General features: G+C 50.4%; 1 protein-coding gene across 3 annotated transcripts in view; it reads left to right on the plus strand.

Moving 5' to 3' along the window:
- LOC138798989 (ADAMTS-like protein 2) overlaps positions 1–16,702 on the plus strand; it is a 60,337-nt gene that overhangs the window by 17,494 nt on the left and 26,141 nt on the right. For all 3 annotated transcript variants that reach the window (XM_069979646.1, XM_069979648.1, XM_069979647.1), the window contains exons 8-10: positions 3,658–3,833; positions 4,926–5,196; positions 6,120–6,363. In XM_069979646.1, the coding sequence (XP_069835747.1) occupies positions 3,658–3,833; positions 4,926–5,196; positions 6,120–6,363 (691 nt within the window). The remainder of the gene's footprint in view (positions 1–3,657; positions 3,834–4,925; positions 5,197–6,119; positions 6,364–16,702) is intronic.

Here is a 16,702-nt window from a genome sequence, read left to right on the forward strand (position 1 = left end):
GGGTGGGATGTGTGGGGATGTGTGTAGCGGGGGTCCTCTGCGGGTGGGATGTGTGGGGATGTGTGTAGCGGGGGTCCTCTGCGGGTGGGATATGAGGGGATGTGTGTAGCGGGGGTCCTCTGCATGTGGGATATGTGGGGATGTGTGTAGCGGGGGTCCTCTGCGGGTGGGATATGAGGGGATGTGTGTAGCGGGGGTCCTCTGCGGGTGGGATGTGTGGGGATGTGTGTAGCGGGGGTCCTCTGCGGGTGGGATGTGTGGGGATGTGTGTAGCGGGGGTCCTCTGCGGGTGGGATATGTGGGGATGTGTGTAGCGGGGGTCCTCTGCAGGTGGGATATGTGGGGATGTGTGTAGCGGGGGTCCTCTGCGGGTGGGATGTGTGTGGATGTGTGTAGCGGGGGTCCTCTGCGGGTGGGATGTGTGGGGATGTGTGTAGCGGGGGTCCTCTGCGGGTGGGATGTGTGGGGATGTGTGTAGCGGGGGTCCTCTGCGGGTGGGATGTGTGGGGATGTGTGTAGCGGGGGTCCTCTGCGGGTGGGATGTGTGGGGATGTGTGTAGCGGGGGTCCTCTGCATGTGGGATGTGTGGGGATGTGTGTCGCGGGGTCCTCTGCGGGTGGGATGTGTGGGGATGTGTGTAGCGGGGGTCCTCTGCGGGTGGGATTGTGTGGGATGTGTGTAGCGGGGGTCCTCTGCGGGTGGGATGTGTGGGGATGTGTGTAGCGGGGGGTCCTCTGCGGGTGGGATGTGTGGGGATGTGTGTAGCGGGGGTCCCTCTGCGGGTGGGATATGTGTGGATGTGTGTAGCGGGGGTCCCCTGCGGGTGGGATGTGTGGGGATGTGTGTAGCGGGGGTCCTCTGCGGGTGGGATGTGGGGGGATGTGTGTAGCGGGGGTCCTCTGCGGGTGGGATTGTGTGGGGATGTGTGTAGCGGGGTCCTCTGCGGGTGGGATGTGTGGGGATGTGTGTAGCGGGGGTCCTCTGCGGGTGGGATGTGTGGGGATGTGTGTAGCGGGGGTCCTCTGCGGGTGGGATGTGTGGGGATGTGTGTAGCGGGGGTCCTCTGCATGTGGGATATGTGGGGATGTGTGTAGCGGGGGTCCTCTGCGGGTGGGATATGTGGGGATTTGTGTAGCGGGGGTCCTCTGCGGGTGGGATGTGTGGGGATGTGTGTAGCGGGGGTCCTCTGCGGGTGGGATATGTGGGGATGTGTGTAGCGGGGGTCCTCTGCGGGTGGGATATGTGGGGATGTGTGTAGCGGGGGTCCTCTGCGGGTGGGATGTGTGGGGATGTGTGTAGCGGGGGTCCTCTGCGGGTGGGATGTGTGGGGATGTGTGTAGCGGGGGTCCTCTGCGGGTGGGATATGTGTGGATGTGTGTAGCGGGGGTCCCCTGCGGGTGGGATATGTGGGGATGTGTGTAGCGGGGGTTCTCTGCGGGTGGGATATGTGGGGATGTGTGTAGCGGGGGTCCTCTGCGGGTGGGATGTGTGGGGATGTGTGTAGCGGGGGTCCTCTGCGGGTGGGATGTGTGGGGATGTGTGTAGCGGGGGTCCTCTGCGGGTGGGATATGTGTGGATGTGTGTAGCGGGGGTCCCCTGCGGGTGGGATGTGTGGGGATGTGTGTAGCCGGGGTCCTCTGCGGGTGGGATATGAGGGGATGTGTGTAGCGGGGGTCCTCTGCGGGTGGGATGTGTGTGGATGTGTGTAGCGGGGGTCCTCTGCGGGTGGGATGTGTGGGGATGTGTGTAGCTGGGGTCCTCTGCGGGTGGGATGTGTGGGGATGTGTGTAGCGGGGGTCCCCTGCGGGTGGGATGTGTGGGGATGTGTGTAGCGGGGGTCCTCTGCGGGTGGGATGTGTGGGGATGTGTGTAGCGGGGGTCCTCTGCGGGTGGGTTATGTGGGGATGTGTGTAGCGGGGGTCCTCTGCGGGTGGGATGTGTGGGGATGTGTGTAGCACCCACTTTAATGGGACCCAACTAAAATATAACTTTTAATCTTATATACGAATAAAAACTGTATCAACTGGTACAAAAATAAACCATATGCAGCAGGACCAAACCAGGTCTATGTCACTGAATATGGTGGAGCAGGTGCTGGTGCTAATTAAAAATCGGCCTATAGCTCTTCAACATGTTTCGGTGCGTCCACAGCAATTCTTCCTGAAGACGCTGCGGACTGGTGTACTCGTATGTCCAACCAGGGGAAGGGGCGGGGCTATAAGACTGGTGTACTCATATGTCCAACCAGGGGAAGGGGCGGGGCTATAAGACTGGTGTACTCGTATGTCCAACCAGGGGAAGGGGCGGGGCTATAAGACTGGTGTACTCGTATGTCCAATTGGGGAAGGGGCGGGGCTATAAGACTGGTGTACTCGTATGTCCAACCAGGGGAAGGGGCGGGGCTATAAGACTGGTGTACTCGTATGTCCAACCAGGGGAAGGGGCGGGGCTATAAGACTGGTGTACTCATATGTCCAACCAGGGGAAGGGGCGGGGCTATAAGACTGGTGTACTCGTATGTCCAACCAGGGGAAGGGGCGGGGCTATAAGACTGGTGTACTCGTATGTCCAATTGGGGAAGGGGCGGGGCTATAAGACTGGTGTACTCGTATGTCCGTTTGGAGGAAGGGCGGGGCTATAAGACTGGTGTACTCGTATGTCCGATTGGGGAAGGGGCGGGGCTATAAGACTGGTGTACTCGTATGTCCGATTGGGGGCAGGGCGGGGCTATAAGACTGGTGTACTCGTATGTCCGATTGGGGAAGGGGCGGGGCTATAAGACTGGTGTACTCGTATGTCCGATTGGGGGCAGGGCGGGGCTATAAGACTGGTGTACTCGTATGTCCGATTGGGGGCAGGGCGGGGCTATAAGACTGGTGTACTCGTATGTCCGATTGGGGGCAGGGCGGGGCTATAAGACTGGTGTACTCGTATGTCCGATTGGGGAAGGGGCGGGGCTATAAGACTGGTGTACTCGTATGTCCAACCAGGGGAAGGGGCGGGGCTATAAGACTGGTGTACTCGTATGTCCAACCAGGGGAAGGGGCTATAAGACTGGTGTACTCGTATGTCCGATTGGGGGCAGGGCGGGGCTATAAGACTGGTATACTCATATGTCCGATTGGGGGCAGGGTGGGGCTATAAGACTGGTGTACTCATATGTCCGATTGGGGGCAGGGCGGGGCTATAAGACTGGTGTACTCATATGTCCGATTGGGGGCAGGGCGGGGCTATAAGACTGGTGTACTCGTATGTCCGATTGGGGAAGGGGCTGGGCTATAAGACTGGTGTACTCGTATGTCCAGTTGGGGAAGGGGCGGGGCTATAAGACTGGTGTACTCGTATGTCCGATTGGGGAAGGGGCGGGGCTATAAGACTGGTATACTCGTATGTGCGATTGGGGGCAGGGCGGGGCTATAAGACTGGTGTACTCGTATGTGCGATTGGGGGCAGGGCAGGGCTATAAGACTGGTGTACTCGTATGTCCGATTGGGGAAGGGGCGGGGCTATAAGACTGGTGTACTCGTATGTCCAGTTGGGGAAGGGGCGGGGCTATAAGACTGGTGTACTCGTATGTCGCTCTTGATAAAGTGTTTGTGAGTCCCCATCATATAACGTGTAACACGTGTTGCTTTCTCATCCTGTTTCTTTCTTCAGCTCTTGCAGACTCTGCAGGGAATTTCTACATCAATGGGAACATGATGATGGATAATCCTCAGAACTTTCGGGTTGCCGGCACCTTGGTCAAATATCGACGACCCCCAAACGTCCACAGTGAGGGACTGGAATATCTGACTACACCGGGGCCGACCAACCAGTCCCTCAGTGTCATGGTGTGTGTGTGAGACCCCAGCCTATCTGCATGCCGATAACCACCGGGACCTATAGATCTATATACAGTATCTATATACAGTCCTATATGTTCATAGATTGCACATGAGGCCCACTGTTGTATAATGTCTGTATAGCGTCCCAGATATGGTTGGGTAAGATGGCCGTACACATTACAGCAATGTCAGACAAACACGACCATTTTGCAGGAATGTGAGGAAGGGGCCTCCTGACGTCCCCCAATACACCCTCATTCTTGAATGCACCTACTAGCCAGAATCCTGAAACCCCGAAACAGCTGTCTGTGGATACCTGGCTGGGGGGTCCTGTAATTCTTGGCCGTGGCTTGTTGGAAAGAGGTTTCCTTGACTGGAGACTCCCTTCGGCTTGGTTGTTTCTTCCCGGTAGAAGGTCTGGCTCGCTCCCGGATGTTGAGAAACACCTGATTGTGTCTACGAGAATTTTTGCATATTTCAATGAGGGTGATGAGTGATATGGATTAGTCGTATAGTATTGTAGTATATATGTATTTGTGCACGTTTTGCTCTCCTGGTCTTTTATCAGTGTGATGTCTGCTTATGTCTGGTACACATCTGTGTTGGCGGCTCTGTGTTCGGGGCCTCCATTTTCCATCCCCCCATCTTTTATCCACTATCCTCCATCTTAGATTCCTTTGTCTTCTGCCCTCCGTCTTCCATCTTTCATCCTCTGTCTTCCATCCACTGCCCTCCATCTTCTATCCTCCATCTTCTATCCTCCAACTTCCATCTTCCACCCTCCATATTTTATCCTCCATCATCCGTCCTCCATCCACCATCCTCCTTCTTTCATCCTCCATCCTCCATCTTCCGTCCTCCATCTCCCGTCCTCCATCTCCCGTCCTCCATCTTCCATCCACCATCCTCCGTCCTCCATCTCCCGTCCTCCATCTTCCATCCACCATCCTCCGTCCTCCATCTCCCGTCCTCCATCTTCCATCCTCCATCCTCTGTCCCCCATTTTTCATCCTCTGTCCTCCGTCCTCCATCCTCCGTCCTCCATCTGTTGTTCTACCGTTGTTGTATACAATATTAATGCATCTATGCTTTTTTTAGTATTATAACTTCAATGGAAAACTCCCGCACATCACCTATGAGTACACGGTACCTCGGGCCCCAGAAGCCCCCCTGCCTCCGCTTTCTGAACCACTACAACCCCTTCCTCAAGTGCCGAGCAGCATACAAAGTGGTGGTCCGAGAGAGTCCGAGAGCAATCTGCCCGACTCCCCCGACGCCTTTAACTGGGGGAACACCGAGGACGCGGACAGATCTTATTTACAAGAAGGAGGCGAGAAAGAACAAGAGATTATGGAAGAGCAGACTGACGGTAAGACCGGCGTACCCCACAGCTGCGGGGGGCATATACTTTGAATATACTGTATATAGAAGTGTCCGGGCGGGAACGAAGAGGCAAATGATATAAAAAAGTTAGTGATATCCGGTGTCATCCACCATAGAAGCCATCTGGTTCTCATTAAGGAGACCTCTGGTGTGGGAGCCTTGTAAGCAGTGCTTCATGGGAAAGTATGCAAATTAACTCTACTGGAAGAAAGCCGTCTCTCTGGTGACACCTAGAGGTGGCGACCCTGTAGGAGCTATCTGGAGGAGGGAGAGTTTACTCATGTCTTATGAAGAAGTCCAGGTGCTTCATGGGAAAAATAGTAATACTATCTCTCCTCCAGAAGGCTGAACATGGGGCTGCATTATACTTAAAGGGGTACTCCGGCAAAAATCTTTATCTTTCATATCAAATGGTTTCAGATTTGTAATTTACTTCTATTAAATAATCTCCAACCCGAAGCTTATACAGAATACACAGTGTGAACACGGCCCAAGGCTCATACAGATTACACAGTGTGAACAAAGCCCGAGGCTCATACAGAATACACAGTGTGAACAAAGCCCAAGGCTCATACAGAATACACAGTGTGAACAAAGCCCGAGGCTCATACAGAATACACAGTGTGAACAAAGCCCGAGGCTCATACAGAATACACAGTGTGAACAAAGCCCAAGGCTCATACAGAATACACAGTGTGAACAAAGCCCAAGGCTCATACAGAAAATAAAGTGTGAACACAACCCAAGCTCACGGGGGGCCTGGTCTGCACAGCGTCACCTCAGGCAACAGATGGGGGATCATTAAGTACCTTCTCATGTGTATCTCTGCCTCCTGTAAGGAATAAACCCCACATGATGGGCCGTTCACCGGCCTCCATGATTTAGCGTTGCCTTCTTTCTCCGCTCCAGGCCTCCAGCCCAGCACAGAGGCTCCTGCCGGATTACTGCCCAGTGACTTATGGCGGCTGTGTGATCAGCACGGCCACCCCGCTCTCTGCCAGTCTCTCTTTGGTGGCAGTCCTGGGGGTCCGACCCTTGCAGAGTCCACGCAGGAAGCAGAACAGCTCCGGGACAGCCTGATGCTGTCAGCTACTTATGAACAGCTTGGATCGGATCCCCTGACAGAGGCCTTCCAGGCGGCCGGCTTCAGCAGGTACACAGCAGGGGGATATGTATATACACAGGGGTCTGGGATATGTATATATATATATTGGGGTCTGGGATATGCATAAATATATATTTTGGGGTCTGGGATATGCATAAATATATATTGGGGGTCTGGGATATGCATAAATATATATTGGGGGTCTGGGATATATATATATATATATATATATATATATATATAGGGTCTGGGATATGTGTATATATATGGGTCTGGGATATGTATATAGGGGAATTTTATACTCACCGTAAATTCTCTTTCCTGTAGTCCGAAGCAGCAGCACATAATGGGGAAGATTCTATCTTCCTGCAATGATAGGACAGATGGTAACAAGCAATAAAGAGTTAATTGCCCCGCCTATAAGGCCCTCTGCTGACCCAGCCTCCTTGTGTACTTCTAACGATCTAGGAAAACATAACCCCAAACATTCAAGATATGCTGCATAAACTTTTATAGGGGGGTTAGTTTGTGCTGCTGCTTCGGACTACAGGAAAGAGAATTTACGGTGAGTATAAAATTCCCCTTTCCCTTACGTCCTAAGCAGCAGCACATAATGGGGATATAGCAAGATCACATAAAGGGTGGGAGAATCATACAGCAGCCATGAGAACCGGTTTACCAAGATTGGTTGCCCAGAGGTTCTAATGTCCAAAAGTATAAGACCACCACAATGCAGTTCTGTATATCTGATCAATGAGAATGCACATCTCCTCCACCCAGGATGTAGACATTGCCCTTGTGGTAAGGGCCTTAAAGGGAACCTGTCACCCCCCGTGCCGGGGTGACAGGCTCCCGACCCCCCGTTAGAGCCCCCTATACTCACCTAATCCCTCCGGGTCCCGTTTCTGGAGGTGGTCGGGTGATGAAGATCTCAGCCGCTGCAGCCCAGCGCGCGCGCTGAGAGATGAGTCCAACGCTCATAGAGAATGACGGGGCGCTGGACTCTCCTGTCATTCTCTATGGGTGTTGGACTCATCTCTCAGCGCGCGCGCCGGGCTGCAGCGGCTGAGATCTTCATCACCCGACCACCTCCAGAAGCGGGACCCGGCGGGATTAGGTGAGTATAGGGGGCTCTAACGGGGGTCGGGAGCCTGTCACCCCGTCACGGGGGGTGACAGGTTCCCTTTAATGGATTCAGGTACTTGGACTCTCAACTCTTGGTAACACAGAGTCTGCCGTATCCATCTGGATAAAGTGGCTTTTGAGGACTTCCAATCACTGTTCCTTCCTGAAAAAGATACAGATAAAATCTTCTGACTTCTCTGGTTCTCACTAAATAAACTCAAGGCTCCGCCCACAGAGAGCGCAGGCTCAAGGCTCCGCCCACAGAGAGAGCACAGGCTCAAGGCTCCGCCCACAACCAGAGAGCGCAGACTCAAGGCTCCGCCCACAACCAGAGAGTGCGGTTGTAACGCTTCCTCATTGGAGGAATTTAGGCAAAAACAGGTAACTCAATCTGCGGAGTAATGTTGGATAAGGAAGGAACCTTAAGGGTAAAAGACAAAGTCCTGAATGATAACAAGATCTGGTTCAGTGGCTCCTAATGTCTGAACATCCTCCTGCGTTTAGCAGATGTAATAGGAAGCACCTTGAGGGTCAGGTATTATAATTCAACTAAAGATAAGAACTCAAAACGGAGCCGTGCAAGGTGATGAAGGACGAGTCCCGGATCCCACCTGGAGTTGGATCCATTACAGTGGCTTTAATCCTCTGCGTAGCTTTAATTAATCTCTGTATTAGGGATTTATGGGACAGTCAGCTGCCTGGAAGAGCATAAAGAGCAGAGACATGGACTGTGACGGTCGCAGCTTCAGCCTATTCTCAAACCCATCCTAGAGAAATCGAAGGATCGCCTTACTAGACAGTGATATGGGAGAAGTCCAATTCTTCACACCAGGATAGACAATGTCCTTCACCCTCAGGGAGGTTCTCTTTGTGGGTTTTGCCCTAATAGCAGAATCATGTTTACCACCAATTCTAAAAAGCCTCAGCTCATCAGGCCTGTCAATCTTTAGGCCGCCAATCATAGGTGGTCCAGACCCAGACACAATCTGTCCTTCTGTAACAGTAAGGGCGGGTTCACACTATGGAATTCTCGCGGACAATGTCCGCGGAATTCCGTCAGCTGTCCGCCCGCACATCTGGGCGCCTTTCCGCCGGCCCCATAGACACCATCCTATGGGCCGGCGTATTCCGCTATACGCTGAAAGAAGTGTCATCACTTCTTTCAGCGGATCGCGGAATACGCCGGCCCATAGAATGGTGTCTATGGAGCCGTCAGAAAAGCGCGTGTCCGTGCGGGCGGACAGCTGACGGAATTCCGCGGACATTGTCCGCGAGAATTCCATAGTGTGAACCCGCCCTTAGTGAGGATTCTGGGGAAGTCTCCAAAATGTCCTCTTGGACACCTGTATCAGGAGAGAACAACCATGCCTTCCTGAGCCATTAGGAGTAATGAGGCCTGATTCTGTCTTGTCCTTACAAGACTACTACGGGTTGTCGTCCCTAGCAGTTTTAGGGAGTAAAAACCACGTATTCTGGCGTTATCCGAAATGGCCATTAGGTCCACGTAAGGGTCGCCATAATCTCTGGTGATTTGCCAGACATAATCCGTCCTCATGGGGCAGTAGGTGAGGAATCTGGGGAAGTCTCCATAATGTCCCTTTGGACATATTCATCAGGAGAGAACAACAATTACCATAATGACCTCTTGGGCCAATCATAAGGATTGATGAGACTTGATCCTGTATTGTCTTTTTACAAGACTTCTACTTATTGTTGTCCACAGTAGTCTTTAGGGAGTTAAAACCACGCATCCTGGTTTTACCCGAAATGGCCATGGGACCAATGGGTCGCTGTAATATCTGGCGATTCACTAGAACTTCTCCTGGTCCTGAGACCATTCCTCTGTCAGGGTAATATCATGGCTTTAGCCTTTTACATTAAGGTATTGTGACTTCCCTTGTTGCTGGATAGATCTCTTGGTCCATGCAAAAACAGCTTCTGCTTTTAACAGTAATGTTACTGATCACATGCAGCTCTGAAGATCGATATGCACCACTGTAGATGTGTTACTTACTCCGATAGCTTCCCCATAGATGGATATGCACCACTGTAGATGTGTTCTGGATCTTACTCCGATAGCTTCCCCATAGATGGATATGCACCACTGTAGATGTGTTACTTACTCAGATAGCTTCCCCATAGATGGATATGCACCACTGTAGATGTGTTACTTACTCCGATAGCTTCCCCATAGATGGATATGCACCACTGTAGATGTGTTACTTACTCCGATAGCTTCCCCATAGATGGATATGCACCACTGTAGATGGGTTACTTACTCCGATAGCTTCCCCATAGATGGATATGCAGCACTGTAGATGTGTTACTTACTCCGATAGCTTCCCCATAGATGGATATGCACCACTGTAGATGTGTTACTTACTCCGCTAGCTTCCCCATAGATGGATATGCACCACTGTAGATGTGTTACTTACTCCGATAGCTTCCCCATAGATGGATATGCACCACTGTAGATGTGTTACTTACTCCGATAGCTTCCCATAGATGGATATGCACCACTGTAGATGTGTTACTTACTCCGATAGCTTCCCCATAGATGGATATGCACCACTGTAGATGTGTTACTTACTCCGATAGCTTCCCCATAGATGGATATGCACCACTGTAGATGTGTTACTTACTCCGATAGCTTCCCCATGGATGGATATGCACCACTGTAGATGTGTTACTTACTCCGATAGCTTCCCCATAGATGGATATGCACCACTGTAGATGTGTTACTTACTCCGATAGCTTCCCCATAGATATATATGCACCACTGTAGATGGGTTCTGGATCTAACTCCGATAGCTTCCCCATAGATGGATATGCACCACTGTAGATGTTACTTACTCCGATAGCTTCCCCATAGATGGATATGCACCACTGTAGATGTGTTACTTACTCCGATAGCTTCCCCATAGATAGATATGCACCACTGTAGATGTGTTCTGGATCTTACTCCTGTCGCTTCCCCATAGATGGATATGCACCGCTGTAGATGGGTTCTTGAGCTTACTCCGATAGCTTCCCCATAGATGGATATGCACCACTGTAGATGTGTTACTTACTCCGATAGCTTCCCCATAGATGGATATGCACCACTGTAGATGTGTTACTTACTCCGATAGCTTCCCCATAGATGGATATGCACCACTGTAGATGTGTTACTTACTCCGATAGCTTCCCCATAGATGGATATGCACCACTGTAGATGTGTTACTTACTCCGATAGCTTCCCCATAGATGGATATGCACCACTGTAGATGTGTTACTTACTCTGATAGCTTCCCCATAGATGGATATACACCACTGTAGATGTGTTACTTACTCAGATAGCTTCCCCATAGATATATATGCAGCACTGTAGATGTGTTACTTACTCAGATAGCTTCCCCATAGATATATATGCAGCACTGTAGATGTGTTACTTACTCCGATAGCTTCCCCATAGATGGATATGCACTACTGTAGATGTGTTACTTACTCAGATAGCTTCCCCATAGATATATATGCACCACTGTAGATGTGTTACTTACTCCGATAGCTTCCCCATAGATGGATATGCACCACTGTAGATGTGTTACTTACTCCGATAGCTTCCCCATAGATGGATGTGCTGAAGTGGACTGGAGCTCACTTACCGCTCTCATCTCTCACATGTTGGATGGCAGACACTTCTATTAGGAACAAAGTCTTCTTCGCCTGTCTCACCCTTTGTTAGATAGATCGGTGGTTGCCTCCACCCACTTTGAGGATGGAAACTGCCGAGAATATGGCATCATAAGGTAAACCCACGGTTGCTGCCAGAGAAGCTTTAGTCACAAGCTTCTTTGTCCTCATCCACAAGACCTCTGAGATGGACGATCCCTTTTAGTGACGGATCCATCATTTCTTCCAGTACCTTCCATGCTGGAAACTTCTATAGAATGGGGAACAAGGGAGGATTTGCTTCTCCTTTTCAGACTGGGGCAGAGATTGTACCTTTCTGTAAGGAAGAGTCCTTCCTCAGAGTGATCCCAATCGATTCAGGTGGATTCTCATGGTACATAAGAGTATTATTAGAAAGAACATCCATCTCTGGCAAAGTCTAATGCTCCTCTCCAAGCGTGGAGGGGCCACGGACCAGGCAGCCAACTGCTGAGGGGCCACGGACCAGGCAGCCAACTGCTGAGGGGCCACGGACCGGGCAGCCAAATGTGGAGGGGCCACGGACCGGGCAGCCAAATGTGGAGGGGCCACGGATCGGGAAGCCAAATGTAAAGTGACACGCATACTCAGAAGTAAGCACTATAGCATCTTCTGTAATGGTTTACAATGAAGATACAATCTACAAACAAAAATAAATCCCACTGCCATCTGGATGTGGACTCTTGCAGGATACACACATAAGTGACTGAGCTTTCCCATAGGTTTCCTCACCCTGAAACCTTGGACATTAGATTTGTGCATTAAGTGAGATAAAATGATAATAAAGCTGCGCCAGGTAAAGAGGCAACAGACTGCTGTGTAGTGCAAGAAAACCAGATACCTCAGAGCAGCTGATACACACCTAGCAATTCTAAGGCTGTGTTCACACGATGCAGCCTCATTGTTTCAATGGATCATTTTTTCAATAGCAGAACTAATGTAAGACAGCCACCAGGTATACTCGGTACACAACTAGAAACTCTAAAGTTGTGATCATACCCTGCAATATCTTCGTTTTACATTTTTAGGGTACAAACCCACACACCGTATATGCAGCGTATTTACTACTGCGATACGCAGCAAATACGCAACAAATTAGATCTAAATAACTGAACACAGCATCAAATCTTCACCATCACATCTGCTGCGTATTTGCTGCGTTTTTGCTGCGTATACGGTGTGTGGGTTTATACCCTTAAAAATAGCAGTACTATACATGTAGCAACTCTAGGCGTGTGTACACACAATGCTGTTTCATAGCTTCAATGCAACATTAAATATCAGTAACCGTGCTAGAAAAGACCCCAGATGCTCAATACACAACCCGAACTTTAGGGTTGTGTTCATACAATGCAGTCTCAGAACTTCACTGCATCATACAAAAGCAGAGCTATAGATGACCTGTAAGGTGCAATCAATACACCACTAGCAATCCTAGGGTTGTGTTCACACAACAAAGTTTCATAACTTTACTGCCTCATTCAATAGTAGTACTGAATGAAACATCAGGTGTAATAAAAAATAGCAACTCTAGGCTTGTGTTCACACAATCCATCTTTCCACAGCAGAACTGGAGCAAGGAATCAATATTCATCTAGAAACTCTGGGCTTGTGTTCACACACTGCAGTCTCACAGCTACACTGCAGTCTCACAGCTTCACTGCATCCTTCAATCGCAGTACTAGAGCCAGGAATCACACTCAGGTGTACTGAATCACTCATCAGGTGTCACCAATACACACCTAGCAAATCTAGGTTTGTGTACACACAATGCAGTTTCATAGCTTCAATGCAACAAGAAAAAGCAGTGCGAGTGTAAGAAAGACACCAGGTGCAATCAATACACAACCAGCAACTAGTGCAAGAAATCAGCCACCAGGTGCACAAACAGCTCAGTGACCGCACAACTAACAGCTCTTATCTAAGGCAGCATTCACATATAGCAGATCCATAGCTGTCACTGTATTATTACACAGCAGGACCCAGACCACATGATCACATAGCGGAACTGTCTCACAGAGCTCGCATAGGCAAAAAAATAAAAATAAACAAATTATAAACTATTATAAATCTCATGAAATTTATACCCATTAGCCTGCACAGGCACCATACAGCTCCTCACAAAAACGGCCGTATGACTATGACTTACCTCTCTGAAGAGCGAGGACAGACACCAGGCGAGCGGCATCCTGTCTGAGCAGCGCCATGGTTAGCAGCCACGTGCAGCCTGGCAGCGGATGGCGCCATAATACTTACTGACCAGAGCATAGAAGCTGAGCGATCACTGAGATGGCGGCATAATACTTACTGACCAGAGCATAGAAGCTGAGCGATCACTGAGATGGCGCCATAATACTTACTGACCAGAGCATAGAAGCTGAGCGATCACTGAGATGGCGGCATAATACTTACTGACCAGAGCATAGAAGCTGAGCGATCACTGAGATGGCGCCATAATACTTACTGACCAGAGCATAGAAGCTGAGCGATCACTGAGATGGCGGCATAATACTTACTGACCAGAGCATAGAAGCTGAGCGATCACTGAGATGGCGCCATAATACTTACTGACCAGAGCATAGAAGCTGAGCGATCACTGAGATGGCGGCATAATACTTACTGACCAGAGCATAGAAGCTGAGCGATCACTGAGATTGCGCCATAATACTTACTGACCAGAGCATAGAAGCTGAGCGATCACTGAGATGGCGGCATAATACTTACTGACCAGAGCATAGAAGCTGAGCGATCACTGAGATGGCGCCATAATACTTACTGACCAGAGCATAGAAGCTGAGCGATCACTGAGATGGCGCCATAATACTTACTGACCAGAGCATAGAAGCTGAGCGATCACTGAGATGGCGCCATAATACTTACTGACCAGAGCATAGAAGCTGAGCGATCACTGAGATGGCGCCATAATACTTACTGACCAGAGCATAGAAGCTGAGCGATCACTGAGATGGCGCCATAATACTTACTGACCAGAGCATAGAAGCTGAGAGATCACTGAGATGGCGCCATAATACTTACTGACCAGAGCATAGAAGCTGAGCGATCACTGAGATGGCGCCATAATACTTACTGACCAGAGCATAGAGGCTGAGCGATCACTGAGATGGCGGCTGCTTCCATAAGAAAAATAAAATCTTTGCTCTGTACACAACAAAGCAGGATAAAAAACAAAATACATATACAAAAAAACTCTCCCTCTCCACACGACCATGTGGAAAAGAAGAATTATTGGAAGGAGAGCTGAGAAACACACATAGGCCCGAGCCTGCTCTCCTCCTACCACCTGTCCTACAGGACACACATAGGCCTGAGCCTGCTCTCCTCCTACCACCTGTCCTACAGGACACACATAGGCCTGAGCCTGCTCTCCTCCTACCACCTGTCCTACAGAAGGACACACATAGGCCTGAGCCTGCTCTCCTCCTACCACCTGTCCTACAGGACACACATAGGCCTGAGCCTGCTCTCCTCCTACCACCTGTCCTACAGGACACACATAGGCCTGAGCCTGCTCTCCTCCTACCACCTGTCCTACAGGACACACATAGGCCTGAGCCTGCTCTCCTCCTAACACCTGTCCTACAGGACACACATAGGCCTGAGCCTGCTCTCCTCCTACCACCTGTCCTACAGGACACACATAGGCCTGAGCCTGCTCTCCTCCTACCACCTGTCCTACAGGACACACATAGGCCTGAGCCTGCTCCTATCCTACCACCTTTCCTACAGGACACACATAGGCCTCAGCCTGCTCTCCTCCTACCACCTGTCCTACAGGACACACATAGGCCTGAGCCTGCTCTCCTCCTATCACCTGTCCTACAGGACACACATAGGCCTGAGCCTGCTCTCCTCCTACCACCTGTCCTACAGAAGGACACACATAGGCCTGAGCCTGCTCTCCTCCTACCACCTGTCCTACAGGACACACATAGGCCTGAGCCTGCTCTCCTCCTACCACCTGTCCTACAGGACACACATAGGCCTGAGCCTGCTCTCCTCCTACCACCTGTCCTACAGGACACACATAGGCCTGAGCCTGCTCTCCTCCTATCACCTGTCCTACAGGACACACATAGGCCTGAGCCTGCTCTCCTCCTATCACCTGTCCTACAGGACACACATAGGCCTGAGCAGGGGCTGGCTGGCAAATTTTAGCCCGGGGGGCAAGTACACAGCACTGGCCCATGAGTAGCAGGCTGGCGGCCCATCCTTAAAGGACCACTCTGGCCTCTAACCTCTTACCTATAACATCTTCGGTCCTTCCAGTCATTGGTGACCAAATATCCTACTGTGCCCTGTGAAAGGGTCAGAACTCACTTTCCTGTATAAGTCTATTGGGCGGCTCAGTGATGACACGAAACGGTCCCATAGACAGATGCTAGGAAAGCTGGGTGACCTCTATCATACTGAGTATAAGATGCTGGAGAGCTGGGTGACCTCCATCATACTGAGTATAAGATGCTGGGAAAGCTGGGGTTACTGTATTTTTACAATAGTTTATATCACTCGATGTACTTCTGTATATATGTCTCCTCTATGTACTCTTGTAAATATGTCTCCTCTATGTACTCTTGTATATATATGTATCCTCTATGTACTACTGTATATATGCCTCCCCCTGTATATATGTATCCTCTATGTACTGCTGTATATATGTATCCTCTATGTAGCAGGGACACATGCAGGCAGGGGCATTTCCGGGATAAGCGAGGGGGTGGGGGTGGGGATAGCGGGACACATGGTGCCTCCATCTAGGTAGAGTGTAGTAGTGGAGGTATAGTGGATAAGGGGTGTAGTAGTACAGGTATAGATATGGGGTGTATTAGTAATACAGATGAGGGGCATTAGTAGTAGTAGTAGTAGAGGTAAAGATGAAGGGTGAGGTAGTACAGGTATAGATATGGGGTGTATTAGTAATACAGATGAGGGGGATTAGTAGTAGTACAGGTAAAGATGAGGGGTGTATTAGTAGTAAAGATGAGGGGAATTAGTACAGGTATAGATGAGGGGTGTAGTAGAAGTAGTAGTAGTAGTACAGGTAAAGATGAGGGGTGAAGTAGTAATAAAGGTATAAATGAGAGGTGACAGGGGCATACTGGGGGAAACTGGGGCAGCTGGGCGTGATTGGGGCAGGAGTGCACATATCCCTCCTCCTCTCACCCCGGCACACAGGTTCCCCTCCCGGCCACACGTGCAGATCCCCGGTCTCTGGAGGAGGCCGCAGGCAGGGCTGTATTAACAGCTGCTGCTGCCCTAGGCACTAAACCTGGAGACGCCCCATCTTCACGCACCTATTGGCGATACCAGACCTGACCAATACCACCATACCCCCCACCCCCCTGGAAAAGACACCAGATTTACTGGCAAGTCTGAACGGGAGAAGGGAAACTAAAAAAATAAAAACAAAAGAATTAGTTTTTTCTGTCCCCCTGCTCCCTGGTGCTGCCCCCCTGCAAGGTGCTGCCCTAGGCATCGGACCACAGGTGCCTAGTGGTAAATACGGCCCTGGCCGCAGGGACTCTAGTGGTGATAGCGTCACTGCCATTACTGG

The sequence above is a fragment of the Dendropsophus ebraccatus genome, chromosome 8 (assembly GCF_027789765.1).
Source record: "Dendropsophus ebraccatus isolate aDenEbr1 chromosome 8, aDenEbr1.pat, whole genome shotgun sequence".
NCBI classification, from domain to species: Eukaryota; Metazoa; Chordata; class Amphibia; order Anura; family Hylidae; genus Dendropsophus; species Dendropsophus ebraccatus.